Source organism: Eretmochelys imbricata, chromosome 23, assembly GCF_965152235.1.
Source record: "Eretmochelys imbricata isolate rEreImb1 chromosome 23, rEreImb1.hap1, whole genome shotgun sequence".
NCBI lineage: Eukaryota > Metazoa > Chordata > Testudines > Cheloniidae > Eretmochelys > Eretmochelys imbricata.
Genome location: NC_135594.1, coordinates 7075476 through 7095775, shown reverse-complemented (window position 1 = coordinate 7095775; position 20300 = coordinate 7075476). Strand labels below are relative to the sequence as shown.

At 44.0% G+C, this 20300-nt stretch overlaps 1 protein-coding gene across 1 annotated transcript in view; it reads right to left on the bottom strand.

Annotated features, from left to right (window-relative positions):
* Nucleotides 1–929: 929 nt before the first annotated feature.
* The window catches only part of LOC144279285 (uncharacterized), a 281818-nt gene continuing 262447 nt past the window's right edge, over nucleotides 930–20300 (bottom strand). Inside the window, 1 exon segment of the mRNA XM_077840774.1 lies at nucleotides 930–7253. Within this exon segment, the coding sequence (XP_077696900.1) occupies nucleotides 6616–7253 (638 nt within the window). The 3' untranslated portion in view covers nucleotides 930–6615.

Sequence of the window (20300 nt, the reverse complement as noted above, 5' to 3'; positions counted from 1 at the left end):
TATGGGACTTGAATTAAAGCAGGGTAATACAATTAATGCAAAGCAACATGAGTTTATGGCAAACAGAGCCACAAATGAATGTGATGCCTTTTTCGATGAGATTACAAGCTTGGTTGATAAAGGTAATAGTGCTGACATCTGTAAGGCATGTGACATGGTATTGCACAACATTGTGACTATTTAATATTTTTATCAATGATCTGGAAGAAAACATAAAATCATAACTAATACAATTTGATGACACAAAAATTGGGGGAATGGTAAATAATAAAGAGGACAGGTCACTAATTCAGAGTGATCTGGATAGGCTGGCAAACTGGGCGCAAACAATATGTGTTTTAATATGGTTAAGCGTAAATGTATACATCTAAGAACAAAGAACGTCAGCCATATTTACAGAGGCAGTTACTCTGAAAAAGATTTGTGAGTCAAGGCAGATAATCAGCTGAACAGAAGTTCCTAGTGCAACACTGTGGCTAAAACAATATAGGAGGTTACACTACATGATCACAATGGTCCCCTCTGGCCTTGGAATCTATTAAAATACCAGTAGCTGACTGTATATGTAGCGAGGCCTGGTGTGTTGGTTTCTTCAGAGTTATTCCTGTGTAACAAGCCAAAGGTACAACATCAAAGACATGTTTTCAGATGAGCTCTTAAGAGAGATGTTGCAGAGAGACAAGATGGCTGTTCTACCTGGCAGGTTTGGAGGTGAAGGCTGTTGCAGGGATAGAGGTGAGATTGTGAGGAAGGGCTGAGAGGAGACACACAGTGGATGAGTTATATCAGGGTGACTGGCACAAGACTATGGAGGAGGTGTAAGCAGAAGTCTTTTCTGGACTGGCTCTAGGATGAATGGGGATCCTGCAGGGGTGTCTGTGGATGGGTGTGTGACATTCTTTGCATTCTCTAAATACCGACACCATGAGTGAGAAGAATAACTAGTTTATTGTTCAGCTTGAATTCATAGCTGCACCATCAAGTCAATTGTTTTCTTCAAAACAACATGGCACGTCCTGCCGTAACAACCCCCACTGCCTTCAGGGGGATTGGATGGTGTAGAATCCAGGGCAGAATTTTGCCCTCGATCAATAATTCTTCAGGACCATCTCCAAATTCTCATATACCTGTTAACATTCTAAGAGTCATCTATTAAGTCTAGTATTTATATCACTATCTCATCCTTCTTTTAAACAATGCCTTCCTGTCTCTCAATGTATACAATATACATTTCAACATCACATACACAGAAATCAGCTACTTTGTATGTTCTGCTTCTCCAAGCAGAAGAGGCAACTTGCACTTCACCCTCCAGCAAGCGTTTACCTGCTTATACAATTTTCTGTAAAGACTTATGACACTTTTAATTCGTAGTGGTTTAAGAGCTTCTTAATGTATTATCTTCTTCAGATTAATTAACCTCTCCATTTTTCTCTATTCTGTCCCACAATGACAAGTTCTAAGGGGTCATCTGCAGGAGACTTTGTATCTGTGAGCTCAGGGCGTGTTTATTAAATCAAAGGGCAGCCAACACATTATACACTTGCGAGGATTTTGGAGCTCTCTCTGCTTTTCTAATCACCTCTTTGTGGTGTAGGCACAAGGATGCACTATGTCGCCAAAGCTAAAATGATGGAAGAGTGTGTTCTTCTGAAAAATCAACGTAACTTTGTTTAATTTTCTGGTTCTCATTCATCTTATTCTCTCTTCATTCTGAGTCTTGTTTAGCTTTTTTCTTGCTGGGAAGGTTAATTTTCATCCCTCTTCTCAACAATTGAGTTGGTGACTCTCCCTCATCTACTAATGCATGCATGGAGCTGATCCAAAGGATTTGTAGCTTCTTCATCCACTTCTTCACTATCTGTACTAAGCTCTTGTTTAGCCCATTTGATCTAAAACGGTTAGAAGTTGAAATCATATGCTTAAAATCTACACCAACTGAAAGCTGCTTAATTTCTGTGGGGGGAACATTCTGTTCTAATATCACTGAACACTTTGGCCCACATTCTTAAAGGTATTTTGCTATTGCTCTGCCCACTGTTGCAAAGTGTAGAACTATATTCACAAAGGGATATAGGCTCATAAATCCAACATTTTAGGCATCTCAGACATTCAAAAAATCACCACTCAGTTGCTACCTAAACCTAAGTCCCCACTAAGCACCTAGTTTCTACCAGTTTTAAATGCTTGCTCTGCCTGATTTGGAGGAAGGACTTAAAGCCAGGTTTCCCATCTTACTGGAAAATGCCCTAACCACCAAGCTATTCTGGGTTGGAGCCCTCTCCTGTTGGAGTGACTCCAGTTTGTATATTTACCAGAGCAGGGACTTGAACCTGCTGCTTCTATATCCTAGGCAAGTGTGCTAATCATCAGGCTATTTAGCCTCTCTCTTGTGTCCTTTGGCCCCAGGAATATTTATTTAATACCAAATGGAACAGGTTCAACAGAAGAGCCAGGAAGAGCCACCCCAGAATACCCAATAGCCTGGTGGTATGGGCGCTCACTTGGGAGATGAGAGACCTTGATTCAAATCTCCGCTCCAAATCAGGCAAGGGTTTGAAAACAGGTCTCCCACCTCCCAAGCAAGTGCCAGAACTAGAGCCCTGCAAATCCATGGGTATCCGCTTTATATCCGTGGACTATTTCTGCAGATAGCAGTGTGGCTGGGGACACAAATTTTGTATCTGCCAGGGCTCTGATGGTAAGAGCCACACCCAGGGCAGGTGGAGCATCCACCGCAGCTCCCCACAGATGAGAATCTCTCCCACCTGTCGGTCAGATCCTTAAGGCCCAGATCAATGGGAGTACCTTTGTGGAGCTGGGTCCTAATCCCTGCCCTTTCCTGTGCATTTCACTCCTGGCTGGCTATGGTGGCTCCCTGCTCAGCTTGCTGGCTTCTGAGAATCCCTTTATCAGGCACCTAACTCTCCCCATACAATGCTTAGGGAGCCTGGATGCATAATTTAGGGCTGTGAATTCCACTGGGTGGAAGGGCACTGGGGAAATAGGTGTTGAAACACCTAAGTCCCCTTTGTGAATCTACCCCAAGTGACTAAGATGGCTAATTCACACTCTCAAAAGTGACAAACACTTAAGACCCAGATCCTAACTCCTATTGAAATCAATGTCTTTCAATGATTTAGGCTGCTAAGTCACTTTTGAAAATGGGATTTAGCCATCTAAATCACTTAAACCCAGATTTTTAAAGATAGTTAGGTGCTTAACTCCCAGTGGAAGTTAGACACCCTAACTCCCCTTAGAAATCTGGGCCTTAGGCCTTGCAATGCTGAATGGAACACTGCCTAAATACCTTTAAAAATCTGGGTTTTTAATCTGGAATTCCATGTCTTACAAAGATACTTTCAAATGTTCACATTTCAGGGTGCAAAGAGCAATAATCAGTAATGAACTTCACTTGTCCTTTGCCACATGAGAATCCATGATGTCCACTGGCATAGCTGGGCCTGAATCAAGCAGTTCAGATATACATTCGAACCTCCGCAAAACTTCAGGGTATTCCAATGCAGGGTTTTGATTTGGCCCATCTCTGACCATTTGATAGCCTCTGTAGTATCAGACAGGGAATCATGGGTCTGTAGATTGTATCTCAAGTAGAACAAATAGCTTACTCACATTTGAGAAGCCTCTGGGTTTATTTCTTTTACATATGATTCCCAAATAGCCTCCCTGTAGCATTCACTGGTAAAGTCACTGGAGTATAATAGTTTTATGCCTATGAACAATCATGCCATTCATTGCTGTACATTTATATCTGTAACCTCCATAGTCTCTTGCTGACTGCTGTGCATTACCTTTGGCCATCCTTTCATAATTGTTTTCACTCTTTGTGGCCTTTCACTTGCTGTGAAAAGGGATCACCAAGCTTATATCTCCATGTCTCTCTTCCTCAGCTTCTTTCTCTAACGTAGCAAGTATGGATAGGGCACCAGCTGGCAACACTTCATTGCTATGACACAGCTTTTTCTCACAACTGTAGCTTTATCATCATACTTTGCACTCTTATAGAACAGGTAATATGCTATAGAGACCTGGGTCTGTTTCAGCCTCTGCTTTCTGGTCAAAATTTCTCCTAGCACTTAAGCAATGTCCCTAACAGCTCTGTTTGTATTTGTGCATCTAGTTTCTGCATCTCTGTGACCTGAAAGCATAAACTGTAAACTGTCAGCTTTCTTCCCACTATTGCAAAATCAAATTGCGAGGCACCTATTAAGATTTGTATAGGACTTCAACTTATATAGAACTTTAATCCTGGCTCCTGTACAAGCATCTCTTTCAATTCCTTCCAGGCTTTTCTGATAACTGCAGGACCACCTAATTTTCATTTTCTAGCAGCTCACTCAAAGCTGATGTTTTTGTAGATGATAAAGTATAATTTTAAGCCAGTCCTAAGCTGGTAGCTAAAGATCACACAGGGAGTGCAGAAAACTGCTGGAGTTCTTGCCAGGAAGAGGGAGACAGTTTGCAGCTCATTTATGGTTCCCTGGTGGCAGTGAAGTGTTGAGTCGAGACTCAAGCTTTTCTTGCCTTCAGAACTGTCTCCCTGCTGGTGACTGAGCATTTTCAAATGTAGATGGTTTAACACAGTGGTTTTTAACCAGACGTGTATCCCTGGGGGTACGCAGAGGTCTTCCAGGGGGTACGTCAACTCATCTAGATCAGTGTTTCTCAACTTGTGGGCTACGACCCCCAGGGGGATCGTGGGATGGGTTTAAGGGGGTTGCAAGTACAGAGCTGGCATTAGGAGATGGCAAGCAGGGCAGTTGCCTGGGGCCATGTGAAGCTAAGTTACATGCTTCAGCCCTGGGCAGCAGGGCTCAGGCTTCAGCCCCATGCCGCGGGTCTCAGCTTCAGGGGTACAGTAGCCTGGAAAGGTTGAGAACCACTGGTTTAACACACAGCTCAAAAAAATCCTTAGAGTATGACTTCATTGCAGAGTTAGCTTGGGTCATTAACAGCAGGGCGTGAGTGACCACCCTATAAATCCACACCCACATTACAATGTCCTCACTGGTGCCTCGCTCCCCCACGTGTTGCTAGGACTTCTAGAGCTATAGCCCATGGTTTTTTGTGCTGCAGTAAGATCAGCCACTCGGATTTTTTCCTAGTGAATTGTGGGAGAACTTGTCAGTCCTTCAGGGCACACAGTCTTCCAGTGCCTTCCCATAATTCCACTATCAGCACTCGAGTGATTTAACCCGCATCTTCATTGCAAATGGGCGGGTTACCAGCCCAAGTGAAAGTGGTACCCAGGCTCCAACCTGCAGCTGTAGCCAGGCCAGCTAGCTGGGACAGAAGGCACAGTTAACTTGTGTGAGAGGGTTGTGTGGGAGGTGAGGTTAGGGGCAACACCCGGTAAGAGCGAACTCTGCAGCAAAGACAATACTCAAGAAGTTGCAGATCAGCTGACCTCAGAGGAAAGAGTTGGATTTACTTGCTCCACAAGGACTTTGCTGTAAATGGAATCAGAGCTTTGGTCTGAAGTTCATTCCAGCAGGCTGCAAACTGAAGTGAAGCAGGTACTTTTCCAGGCCTTTTCTATGATATTGCGGGTCCATACAATTCATTTGGGCTTTAAAGAAACAATGAACAATTCCTATCAGAAACACGTTAGGTCAAACAAGACAGAGAGATGCTCATACAACTGAATACAGCTGCATCTCTCCTGAGCTTAATTATCAGGTTTCTTTATCAACAATATGAAGAGGTACAACGTACAAAAAGGAAAAGGTTTCCTCCCCACGACCAACGAAACAGGGAACAAACTCCAGGTGTGTTAACTCTGGAAGGCTGTTCTGCTTTGGTCTGGTCTGCTTTTCTTCGAGCCCTCCACACCCCAGTCACTGGCCTTAGCCCACTAAGGCAAAATAAGAGTGCTCTTTCACCAAGGAAGAGAAACTCTTGCCCTGTGTGAAGATCATACGGACTGACATTCATCACACCCACAGAACCTCAAGGCTGGGAGGTTCATTAGCAAAACAGCCCCAGAAATGTATTTTGGCAGAGCTTGCAAACCCCACGAAAAGGGGCTTTCCCCTCGCTTTTCTCCTTTCTCACACAGAGAACCAGGTCTGGGGAACATGACAGCAATAAGGGATAAGTGAGGAATTCTGGCTGGGGAGCGTGACAGCTCTGCTGGTGACTCACTGATGTCACTTCACCTCCCTTTCTTTATTTTTAAAATGTCCCTATCTCTCAAACCTGTGGGAGGCCTACTTCATTAGTGTGTGTGAAGAACCAAGATCCTTAAATGCACTGAAGTGCACAGTATTATGAAATCAGGAGGGAGATGTAAGGGAAGTATTACATTCCCCCAGCATGCACACGCACAAGAGGGAAAGTCGCTGAACTAAAACAAAAGGTGAACAAAGTGTGAGCTTTCCCCTGTTGAGGAGCTGTGCTCGCTGTGGTTCCTACAGGAAAAGCATCTCAAAGTGCCTTGGCAGTCCCTGCTCTTTAGGATACATCCACAAACAGGAAAAGAGGAATCCTATGGCAGGCTGGAGCAGTCCAGTGCCTGGGCTCAGAAGGACAAGCTGGAACGAGCCTGACACCCAGGCTCAGAAGGACAAGCTGGAGCAGGTCCCGCAGCCAGACTCAGAAGAACAGGCTAGAGCAGGCCACCTTGTTGCAACAGGGGCACGTATAGATCTTGTCCCCTATGTGCGTTCTCTGGTGCTGCACGAGTGTGGAGCTCCGCGTGAAGCTCTTACCGCACTTAGAGCATTTGTAGGGCTTCTCGCCCGTGTGCGTTCTCTGGTGGCTGAGGAGGGTGGAGTTGAGGCTGAAGCATTTGCCACAGTCAGGGCACTGATAGGGCCGCTCCCCCGTGTGGCTCCGCTGATGTCTGGTCAGGGTGTAGCTGCGGCTGAAGCGCTCCCAGCACTGGGTACACTGGTAGGGCTTCTCACCCGTGTGGGTTCTCTGGTGGGTCAGGAGATGCGAGTTCTGGTGGAAGCGCTTCCCGCATATGGTGCACTGGTAGGGCTTTTCGCCTGTGTGGATCCTCTGGTGCGTGATGAGGTGGGAGCTCTGGCTGAAGCTCTTCCCACACTCCGTGCATTTGTAGGGCTTCTCGCCCGTGTGGGTTCTCTGGTGCTCAATGAGAGTTGAGCTGCGACTGAAGCTCTTCCCGCACTCATTACAAATAGTCGGCTTCTCTCGCCGGTGAGTTCTCTGGTGTCTAATGAGATGTGATTTCCGGCCAAAGACCTTCCCACACTCCAGACATGCATTTGGCACCTCCCCTTTGTGGATTCTCTGCTGCTTTCCCAAAGCTCTCTCTTGGGGAGCAGACTTACCCCGTCTCTTCCCTGCAGGCTTTTGCGGCTGCTTTTCTGAGCTCTGCTGACTCTGGGAAACATTTGATTTGGATCTTCTTGATAATGTTCCATGAGGCTCCACTTTCTCAGGCCCTTCCGGCTGAGGACTGTCATCCTCTTCGCTCTCACTTGCAATCTCATCATCTGCTAGGATAAAAAGAGAAAGTAACTGCCTGAGCTCAGGAAAAATGAACCCAGGGAAAGGGGAAATGAAAATAAATAAAACAATGCTGATAAACGTAGAAACTGGGAGCCAGGACTCTGGGCCCTTCCCAAGGGAGATAAGAGGGAAAGAGCTTTCGTCAGCTTCCTGTCTGAAAACCCAGAGAAAAGAAATGGAGGGAAAGGAGGGGCTCTTAACAGAAATCAGTCAGGTTGGTGGAATGCAGCGGTCTACCCTGAGGTCACGACAGCTGCTGGTTACACTAACGAACTAAAACAATGAATTTATTTGCGTATAAGTTTTCGTGGGCTAAAACCCAAGTGGCCATGCCCAAATAAATGTTAGTCTCTAAGGTGCCCCAAGGACTCCTCGTTGCTTTTACTGATACAGACTAACACGGCTACCACTCTGAAACCTGTCACCATGTGAGTAATGAACTAGCATATTGATCATACTGGTTCCTTAGATTCATAGCTATTAAGGTCACATGAGACCATTAGATCATCTAGTCTGACCTCCTGCATAACACAGGCCACAGAACCTCACCCAGCAATTTCTGCATCAAGCCCATATAATGAGCTATATCATATCTTTTAAAAAGATATCCAATCTCGATTTAAAGACTTCAAGTGATACAGAATCCAGCAGTTCTCTAGGTAAACTCTCCCACTGGTTAATTACCCTTACTGTTAAAATAACAGCACCATATTTCTAGTTGGAATTTGTTTAGTTTCAGCTTCCAGCCACTGGATCTTGTTATTCCTTTTGATGCTAGATTAAAGAACTGTTAACTATCAGAAACTTTCTGCTCATGTACACTCCCTTCTTGACAGTCTCTTTGATAAACTAAATAGAATGAGCTTCTTTAGCCTGTCACCATAAGGCAGATTTTCCAGACCTCGGCTCATTCTTGTAGCTCTATAGTGAACCTTTTCTAATTTTTCAACATTCATTTTGAAGTGTGGACACAACAATTGGACACAGTATCTGGTAATGGTCTCACTGATGCCATATACATAGGCAACAGAACCTTCCTCCTCCTAAGTGATATTCCCCTACTTATGAATACAAGGATTGCGTTCACCCTCTAAGCTACAACATTGTACTAGTAGCTCTTGTTCAATTGTTTATCTATCACTATTTCTAAGTCACTGTTTTCCAGGATACAGGCCCCTAGTCTATACGTGTGACCATGATTCTTTGATCTTCAGTGTGTGACCTTGCATTTGGCTATGTTATTTACCACTCCAACAATTTGTGTCACCAGCAAGGATTTTATATTTTCTTCTGTTAGTATATAGGTCTGTTTGTTAGCCTGGGATAGAATTTGGGGTTTGACTTTTTGATACTCTTATATTAAAATGTGTAAAAAAGGGACAAAGGCACTGTGATGTTGCTTCTGCCTAGTCAGATGGATTTGTTAGTACAATGGGAACAGATAAGAGCAGTGAAAGCCTTACTCAAGAGCACACTTTAAGATTGCCTTGAGATAGGGGTTGAGGCAAAGTCAAGCAACCAGTCGGGAGGGGCAATGGGTCTGGGGGAAAAGGGGGAGGGGAGGTATAAAACACTAAAAGACCAGAGAAATGCCAATCCCTGACCGGAGCACAACCTCACACCTCGCCCCTCCCATGGGGTACAAAAGGGGTGGGATGAAGACCCCAGACCCAAAATGGAACATGACCATAAGTTGTAATGTGTGGGACTGTGGGCGTGCATTGCAGGTAGATTTGGGCCTGCTAAGGAAGAGGAGATGGGAATAGGGAAAATGAGGAATGGGAAATGAGAACGGGGAACAGGGACACAGGCAAGGCTCTGCGGCGTCAGAGCTGGGAAGTGGGACATGGAGTAAATGCTCTGCAGTGTCAGAGCTGGGAATGGAACACTGGGAAACAGACTCTGCGGATGTGTAGAGCTATGGTCATGTTTGCTTGGAACTAACCCCAATAAACATCACATTGGCTGCACTTTGGACTTCTGGTCTTCTGCTTTCTGTCTGCATGACAAGAACCAGGGGAGGGGTGAAGGGAAATCCCTCTAACAACTTCCACTTCATTGATAAAGATATTGAATAGTAGTGGGTCAAGAACAAAGCCGTGTGGGACCCCACTAGAAACAGCTGACTGGATGATGATTTCCCATGTACATTTTGATGTCTATCAATTAACCAATTTTTAATCCTTTTAATATGGGCTACAATGATTTTGTATAATGCCTTTTTTTTTTTTTTTAATCACAATGTCACAGACTTGAAGGCCAGAAGGGACCATCATGACTATCATGTCTGACCTCCTGCATGTTACAGGCCACAGAACTTCGCCCACCCACTCCTTTAATAGACCCATAATCTTTGGCTGAGTTACTGAAGTCCTCAAATCATGATTTAAAGACTTTCAGAGAATCCACCATTTATTCTAGTTTAAACCAGCAAGTGACCCATGCCCCATGCTGCAGAGGAAGCCAAAAAAAACCAACCCAATCTCACCTGGGGGGAAAATTCCTTCCCGACCCCACATCTGGCAGTCAGTTGGACCCTGAGCATTTCAGCAAGAACCAACAGCCAGACACCAGGGAAAGAATTCTCTGTAGTAACTCAGAGCCCTACCCATCTAGTGTCCCTCCACCAGCCATTGGGGATATTTGCTACCAGCAGTCAAAGATGGGCCACATGGCATTGTAGGCAGTCTCCTCATACCACACCCACCATAAACTTATCAAGCTCAGTCTTGAAGCCAGTTAAGTTTTTTAGCCCCACTGCTCCCCTTGGAAGGCTATTTCAGAAGTTCTCTCCTCTGATGGTAAGACACCTTCATCTAATTTCAAGGCTAACCTTGCTGATGGCCAGTTTAGCCATTTTTTCTTGTCTCAACACTGGCACCTAATGTAAATAACTCCTCTCCCTCTCTGGTATTTATGCCTCTGATGTATTTATAGAGTGCAATCATATGTACCCATAGCCTTTGTTTGGTTAGGCTAAACAAGCCAAGTTCTTTGAGTCTCCTCTCATAAGGTAGGTTTTCCACTTCTCTGATCATTCTAGTAGCCTTTCTCTGCACCTGTTCCATGTTGAATTAATTTTTCTTAAATATGGGAGACCAGAACTGCACACAGCATTCCAGATGAGGTCTCACCAATGCCTTGTACAATGGTGCTAACACTTCCCTATCTACTGGAAATACTTTGCCTGATGTATCCTAGGACTGCATTAGCCTTTTTCATGGTCACATCACATTGGTGGCTCATAGTGTTTCTGTGATCAACCAACAGACCCAAGTCTTTCTCCTCTGTTGCTTCCAGCTGATATGTCTCCAGTTTATAGCAAAAATTCATGTTGTTAGTCCCTAAGGGCATGACGTTGTGATATTAAATTTAGTTCCATTTCTATTACTCAAGTTTTCAAGGTCACCCAGATCTTCCTGTATGATATTCCGGTCCTCCTCTGTATTGGCAATATGTCCCAACTTATCCACTTTTCGTGCCAAGCTCATGAATGAAAATATTAAGTAAGATTGGTCCCAAGACTGATCCCTGAGGAATTCCACTCGTAACCTCCCTCCAGTCTGACAGTTCACCTTTCAGTATGAACCATTGTACTCTTTTCTTTACCCAGTTCCTTATTCACCTTTCAATTGTCATATTAATCCCCATCTTCTCCAATTTAATTAACAACATCCCCTGTGGAACTGTATCAAATGTCTTACTGAAATCCAGGTAGATTAGATCTACTGTATTTCCTTTGTCTACAAATTCAGTTATCTTCTCAAAGAAAGAAATCAGGTTGGTCGAGAATTATTTACCTTTTATAAAACCATGTTGTATTTTAGCCCAATTACTGTTTACCTTTGTCCTTAACTAGTTTCTCTTTCAAAATTTGTTCCAAGACATACATTATAGAAGTCTAAGTATATTATGACAATACAAGGGCCTTTATAAACCAAATATGTAATGTCATCAAAAAATGATAAAACTTATTTGACAAGACCTATTGTTAAGGCTGTGATGGGTTCAGTCACAGAGACCCCCTTGGGACTGTCACCTGATGTGCCGAAACTACCTCTGAGCCCGTTTTCTTTGCCAGCTTGGGACTCCAGAACCCTGTCTTGTTGAGCCAGACACGCTAGCCTTCTGCAACACAAACCCAGGGTCTGACCCACGCCCCCAAAGCTGCAGACTTAACTGAAAACAGCTCAGCAAGTACTCTTGTTTCTTAAGCACCCAGCTCCCAATGGGATCCAAACCCCAAATAAATCTATTTTACTCTTTTTAAAGCTTATACAGGGTAAACTCATAAAGTGTACACCCTAAAAAAAAAAAAAAATGATAGAGAGATATGCACAGCTGTTTGCTCCCCCAGGTATTAATCACTTACTCTGGGTTAATTAATATACAAAAGTGATTTTATTAAGTATAAGTGGTTTCAAGTAATAAAAGACAGAACAAAGTAAGTTGCCAAGCAAAATAAAACAAAACACACAAGTCTAAGCCTAATACATTAAGACACTGACTACAGGTAAATCTCACCCTCAGAGATGTTCCAATAATCTTCTTTCACAGACTAGACTCCTTCCTAGTCTGGGCCCAATCCTTTCCCCTGGTACAGTCCTTGTTAGTTCCAGTTCAGGTGGTAACTAGGGGATTTCTCATGACTGGCAGCCCTCTTTGTTCTGTTCCACCCCCTTTTATAGCTTTGGCACAAGGTGGGAATATTGTCTCTCTCGGTCCCCACCCCTCCTTTTAAATGGAAAAGCACTAGGTTTAAGATGGATTCCAGTACCAGGTGACATAGTCACATGTCCTGTGAGACCCCAACCCTCCATTCTTCCCAGCCTGACTCACAAAAACACAGGAAGGCGTGCAAGTAAACAGAGCCATTTACAACCAATTGTCCTAGTCAATGGGAGTCATCAAGATTCTAAACCACTATTAATGACCCACACTTTGCATAATTACAATAGGACTTCAGAGTTATACTTCATATTTCTAGTTTTAGATACAAGAATGATACATACATACAAATAGGATGACCACACTCAGTAGATTATAAGCTCTGTAATGATATCTTACAAGAGACCTTTTGCATAAAGCATATTCCAGTTACATCATATTGACACATATAAACATATTTTTATAAAGCATATGGAGTGCAAAGTCACACCCTCCTCCTGAACATACTGCCGGAGTCTTGGACACTGTCCATGGTGGAGGCAGTACATGTAAAACCCCTATTTGTCTCTGGTTACACACCTTTCCAGTACCTTTAAACCCTGTGATGTCATTCCTAGGTGTTCTCGTGAAGTTTTGGGTTCCTGGTCCCTGGGTGCCTGAAAACATGTTGGGGGGGTGGGGAGGGGGCAGTATTGCTAACAAAATGCAGACAGCATTCTGGAGTGCAACGTCCCAAAGGCTACATTTTAGTCACAGGTATTTTTAGTAAAAGTCATGGATAGGTCACGGGCAGTAAACAAAAATTCACAGCCTGTGACCTGTCTATGACTTTTACTATGTACCCCTAACTAAAACTTGGGCCGGGGTGATCGGAGGGATGGGATGGGGGTGCTGGTGGCCCAGGACCCCTGCTGGTGCTGGGGAGGAGGCGGGCGGTGGTGCGTAGCCCAGGACCCCCACTGGTGCTGGGGGGTTTGGGGGTTGGCGGGGCTGGCAAGCTCCCTATCCAGCATGTCCCTGTAGCCTGGGGCTTTGTGTGCTGCTCCCACCACAAATGGCAGTTCTGCAGCTCCCATTGGCCAGGAACTGCAGCCAATGGGAGCTGTGGGGGCGGTGCCTGTGGGTGCGGGCAGTGTGTGGAGCCCCCCTGGCCGCTCCGCCTAGGAACTGCAGGGACATGGCGGTGGGAGCCAGGGACTGCCACCGCTCCCCCTCGCCCCCCAGGTAAGTGCTCACATGCACCCCAACCCACTGCCCCATCCCTGAGCCCCTTCCCACACACCCAAACTGCTGCTGCTAGCCCAGCCCCTGAGCCAGCACCGGCTGTTGCCGAAGTCATGGAAAGTCATGGAATCTGTGACCTCCGTGACAGACACACAGCCTACTATCCATAAAACCATGTTATGCTACAATCCTTTAATTATTTACTGAGTCCCAGATCAGCCTTTCCATGATTTTGTTTCGGACAATGTCACACGAACTAGCCTATATAGTTCATAGATTGCAAGATGAGACCACTGTGATCATCCAGTCTGGCCTCCTGGATAACACAGGCCAGAGAACCAGGCCAAATGATCATATCATTTAGAAAAATATCCAATCTTGATTTAAAAATTGTCATTGATGGAGAATGCATCACAACCCTCAGTAAATTGTTCCAATGGTTAATTACCCTCATTGTTTAAAATGTATGCCAATTTCCAATCTGAACTTGTCTAACTTCAACTTCCAACCATTGGATTGTATTATTCTTTTCTCTGTTAGATTGTTCCCCATGTAGGCACTTATAGACAGTAATCAAGTTGCCCCTTAACCTAGTCTTTGTTAAGCTAAACAGATTGAACTCGGAGTCTGTCACTATAAGGCAGGTTTTCTAATCCTTTAATCGTTCTCATGGCTCTCCTCTGGACCTTCTCCAATTTATCGACATCCTTCCTGAATTGTGGACACCAGAACTAAACGCAGTATTCTAGCAGTGGTCACACCTGTGACAAATACAGAGGGAAAACAGCTTCCCTATTGCTGCTCAAAATTGTATGCATTCTAGGATCACATTAGCCCTTTTAGTCACAGCATTGCAGTGAGAGCTGATGTCCACCTGATCATCTACCACCACCACCACATCCTTTCCAGTCATTGTTTCCTGGGACAGAGTCCCCTATCCTGTAAATATGGCCTACATTCTTCATTCCTAGGTGTATACATTTGCATTTAGCTATATTAAAATCCATATTATTTTACCAAGTGATCCTATTTATTCTTTTAAAATATGGTTACATTAGCTTTTTTCCAGTCCTCTGGAACTTTCCTGGTATACTAAGATTCATTAAAAGTCAACATTAATGGTTCAGAGAGCTCATCACTTAATTGTTTTAATTACAAATTGTTGGTCCTGCTGGTGTAAACATGTCTAATAGTTGCTGTTTAACATCCTCCCTAGTTACTGATAGAATATAAAGTATTTCATTATCACGCTAAGCTGTGAATATATCATTCTACTCCTTTCTAAATACAGAACTGAAACATTTATTGATACTTCTGCCTTTTCTGTATTATGATTGACAGTACTTTCTTTATCTATTACTGGATCTATATCCTTTGTAGAATTTTGTTCCTGACAGACAGATATAAATAAATCTCATTGTCCTATTATCCTGGCTACATATTTTTCATTGATCCCTTTAGTTTCCTTTATCATCTGCATTTCCTAACTGCAGACTAGGACTCTTTGCCAACAATTTACTCATTTTTTCTTGTATCTGTTTTTTACTCCTGCTTTCATTTCCCTTCTTTATCTGGATATGTTTATTTCACTTTTAACCCCTTCTAGCCTTAAAATCTATGAACAAGATGAAGTGAGACAGAACTATGGTGTTTGCAATAGCTTTGCTGGAATTCCAGCTTTATACTTGGCAGGGAGATGTTTTCTCAGTTGGTTTAACTTCTTCCTCACCTGGGTGGGTGTCTTTTGAGAGTTTCCTTTCCGTGAAGTCCTGGAAACTTGGGACCCAAAGATCTTCCCATTTTGCCATTTGGATGAGCACAGCAGAGTCAGCGATTCCACTCACTGCAAAGCAAAGAAGTCGGTTCAGTATTCCCCAAATAGATTTTACCTGCCGTGGCCCATGATGTAGGCTCATCCCTTTCATGGGTGGAGGTTGATATGTATTTGCATAAATGGGAAAATGGATACAGAAACTAGGCATTGCTAAACTTGATCAGACTCAAGGTCCATCGAGTCCAGTTCCATGTCTATGCCAGTAGCCAGTAAAAGATGGGGTTTTGTGGTGTAAGAACCCCACAGTAGCAGATATGGGACAATCTGCCCCCACCCTTCCAATAGGTCTCACAGAATCACAGAAATGTAGGGCTGGAAGGGATCTAAAGGGCTCATTTAGTTCAGCTCAGCCCCTCCCCAGCCCTCCCATGCAGGGCCAGGTATACCTAGACCATCCCTGACAAGGGTTTGTCCAGCCTGTTCTTAGAAACGAACCTTGGAAGCCTGTTCCAATACTTAACCACCCTTATAGTTAGAAAGTTTTTCCTAATATCCGACCTAAAACTTCTTTGCTGCAGATTAAGCCAATTACTACTTCTCCTATCTTCAGTGGACATGGAGAACAATTGATCATGATCCTCTGTATAACAGCCCTTATATATTTGAGGACTTCTCATATTTCCACTGTCTTCTTTTCCCAAGACTAAACATGCCCAGATTTTTCCCCCCAACATTTCCTCATAGGTCAGCCTGTCTAAACCTTTCATCATTTTTGTTGCTTTCCTCTGGACTCTCTCCAATTCAAGTGTGGTGCCCAAAACTGGACACGATATTTCAGCTGAGTAGAGCAGAACAACTACCTCCAGTGTCTTACATACAGCACTCCTGTTAATACACCCCAGAATGATATTAGTGTTGTTTGCAACTGCATCACATTGTTGGCTCACGTGATGATCTCTTACAATATCCAGATCCTTTTCTGCAGTACTGCCACCTAGCCAGTTATTCCCCTTTTCGTCTTTGTGCATTTGATTTTTCCTTTCTAAGTGCAGTACTTTGCACTTGTCTTTATTGAATTTCATCTTACTGATTTCAGACTCCAGTTTGTCAAGGTCATTTTGAATTCTAATCCTGTCCTTCAAAGTGCTTGCAACCCCTACCAGATTGGTGTTGCCTGAAAATTTTATAAGCATACTATCCACTCCATTCTCCAAATCGTGAATGAAAATGTTGAATAGTACCAGACCCAGGACAATGTTACCCCAGTCTGACAATGAAACGCTGATAACTAGTCTTTGAGTTTTGTCTTTCAACAAGTTGTGCACACACCTTACAGTAAATTAATCTAGACCACATTTCCCTAGTTTCCTTATGGGAATGTCATGTGGGTCTGTGTCAAAAGTCAAGCTATCTACTCTTTGCTCTTAAGCAAAGTAAGCAGTCATGGGATAAGAGGGAAGGGCCTTTCATGGATCAGTAAATAGTTAAAAGACAGGAAACAAAAGGTAGGAATAAATGGACAATTTACACAGTGGAGAGAGGTAAATAGCGGGGTCCTCCAAGGACTGGGACAAGTGCTGTTCAACATACTTATAAATGATCTGGAAACGGAGGTGAACACTGCACTGCAGACAATACAAAATAACTCAAGATAGTTAAGTTCAAAGCTGACTGCAGAGTTACAAAGGGACCTCACAAAACTGGGTGACTGGACAACAAAATGGCAGATGAAATTCAATGATGGTAAGTGCAAAGTGCTCACTGGAAAACATAATCCCAACTACAGATAAAAAATGTGGCGGTCTAAACTATTTGTTAGCACTCAAGAAAAAGATCTTGGAGCCACTATGGAGTTCGTGAAAACATTAGCTCCATGTGTCGCCGCAGTCAAAAAAGCGGACAGAATGTTAGGAACCATTAGGAAAGGGATAGATAATAAGACAGAAAATAGCCTAATGCCACTACATAAATCCATGATACGCCCACACCTTGAATCCTGCATGCAGTTCTGATCGTCTCATCTCAAAAAAGATGTATTACAATTGGAAAAAGTTCAGAGACAGGCAAGAAAAATGATTAGGGGTATGGAACAGCTTCCATCTGAAGAGAGATTTAAAAGACTGTTCATCTTAGAAAAGAGGTGACTACGGGGGAATACGATAACGGTCTGTAAAATCAAGAATGGTGCGGAGAAAGTGAATAAGGAAAGTGTTATTTATCCCTTCACACAAAAAAAGAAGCCAATGAAATTAACAGGCAGCAGATTTAAAAAAAAAACGTAGAGAAGACTTCTTCACAGTGTTCAGTCAACTGTGGAACTCATTGAAAATGGATATTGTAAAGGCCAAAAGTATAACCGAGTTCCAAAAAGAATGAGATAAGTTCGTGGAAGATCGGTACATCAATGGCTATTAGCCAAGATGTAAAGGACGCAACTCCATGCTCTGGGTGTCCCTAAACCAGTGATTGCCATAAACTGGGACTGGACAACAGGGGATGGATTACTTGGTAATTGCCCTGTGTTCATTCCCTCTGAAGCATCTGGTACCAGCCCCTGTTGGAAGACAGGATACTGGGGTAGATGGACCATTGATCTGACACAGTATGGCCATTCTTATGTTCCATAGGCCATAACCCCATTAAAGAAGGAAATTAGTTTGTTTTGGCATGATTTGTTATTGACAAATCCATGTTGGCTATTACTTGTTACCCTATTTTCCTCTAGGTGTTTACAAATTGTTTAATAATGTATTCCTGTATCTTTCCAGGTATCAAGTTAGACTGACTGGTCTATAAATCCTCACGTCCTATTTGTTCCCCCTTTTAAAGAAGGGCAAACATAATGCCTTTCTCCAGTCTTCTGGGACCTCACCCCTTCTCCACAAGCTCTTGAAGATAATCACTAATGGTTCTCTAAGATTGATTCATCTAGTTCAGGGGATGGCCAACCTGAGCCTGAAAAGGAGCCAGAATTTACCATTGTACATTGCCAAAGAGCCACAGTAATCATCCATAGGCTTGATCCTAAGGGTACATGATGCATCCCATCATCCATCGGCTTATGGTACATTTTATCAGTCCCTGCCAACTTGAATACATCTAACTTATCTAAATATTCTTTAACATGTTCTTTCCCTATTGTGACTTGTGTACCTTCCCCCTTGTTGTTAAAATTGTTTTGAGCATCATAAGGCAACTTTTTACAATATCTTTGGGAGACCAAAGTGTATTAAGTGTTGTGGCAGGTTGCCACAGTCAGTGAGGCCTACAAAATAATGGGCTTAAAACAATTCTATAAACTCTGCTACCCTGACCTAAAACCAGGGTTCGCGGACAAAGATCATAGAGATAAAACTGTTGTTGGGAAATTGGCAGGCCATTATGTGGAGTCAGCCTGGGTTTGATAGAAAACCTAACAATGAAGGGATGGGATCAGATCACAGGGACCGAGCGCAAGCAGAGGCCCACATGCGGCAGCAGGGAAGCCCTGAGATGGGTGGGACAAAGGAGTGTCTCATCTGTGATCAGCCATGTCACTTTGCCTGGGACTGCCTGCTCCGCCCAGTGCGATGCTCAGAAAGCCAGCTGCAACCCCAGCCTCACAGAGTTAACTGGGTGACAATCTCCAGAGGGAGGGAGTCACATAGTACACTGATGGCATACAATGTTCATGCTGAGCCAATCACACCCCAAACTACTGCCCATATGTCATGCTGCACCCTCTTAGGTGCAGACCAGTTGGACCCTCAGTGGGATGGAAGGTGGCAGTCAATGGGGAGACATTCATTGAATGGAGAGATACCAGGACCAGGAGAGATACCAAGAGAGATAGTTAAGCTCCATGTCCTGAAACCCCATCAAATGCTCTCAGGGTGTGAAACGTGGCTAAAAACTCCTGGTATAAGAGCCTTCACTCAACCTACACCACAGGTTTCTATACAGACTCAGGAAGGCTTGGGGCACAAGGGGTAAGTGTACTGTCAGATATTCCATATTCTTTGCTTTGGGGAATAATATGGCTCTAAAAACAGAAGGGATGAATCAGACCCCCTCTGCTAACTCCAGGCCTTCAAGGGACTGTGTTATCATAGAATATCAGGGTTGGAAGGGATCTCAGGAGGTCATCTAGTCCAACCCCTTACTCAAAGCAAGACCAATCCCCAATTTTTGCCCCAGATCCCTAAATGGTCCCCTCAAGGATTGAACTCACAACCCTGGGTTTAGCAGGCCAATGGTCAAACCACTGAGCTATCCCTCCACCCCCCAATGCTAACAGGAGTAGCTGAAAAGGTGGTGTTGGGGGTGGGAGAAGGGAAGGGTCATATCCACCCTGCCAGTATCCAAGAGGAATCAGATTACTTTCTCAGTATATGCAAACAAATACCAGAAGAGAGGGTGGGTGAGATAGCCGCCTACTCCAGGGGACAGAGTAGCAGCTGTGTTAGTCTGTATTCGCAAAAAGAAAAGGAGTACTTGTGGCACCTTAGAGAATAACCAATTTATTTGAGCATAAGCTTTCGTGAGCTACAGCTCACTTCATCGGATGCATCTGATGAAGTGAGCTGTAGCTCACGAAAGCTTATGCTCAAATAAATTGGTTAGTCTCTAAGGTGCCACAAGTACTCCTTTTCTTTTTACTCCAGGGGAGTGAGGAGACCTACTGAATTAAAAAGGGAAACCCTCTGGGTCCTGAAGCCCAGGCCAGGGAAATAACTTCTCCGACTACTCTTACCAGGGAGCCAGCGGAAGTACAGAGCATGGGGATGACAGTGACTCCAGCCAAAAGTAGGGACACTGAAGCAGCTGCAGTGCACTGCTCAATCTATCCAAGGGTGGGAAATGCCCAAGCGTAAGACAGCTGCTTGGGAGATGACAACAGTAACTACAACCAGCAAAGAAGGGGAAATTCTCCCCAGAGTCTACGACTGCCTGACGATCTGTCAAAATGTAAAGGACCCTGAGCCTGCTGGAGGAAAATCTGTTGCACTCCTTGACTCAATATACAGAGATGAAAAGGCCACCCCATTGGGACGGGGGATCAATACTCCTCCCATTCTCCCATAGACGCTGAGGTAAAGCCACAGGAGTCCCCGGGGCCCCAAGAGCCTGAGAAGGTGGCCAGAAAGGAATTTGG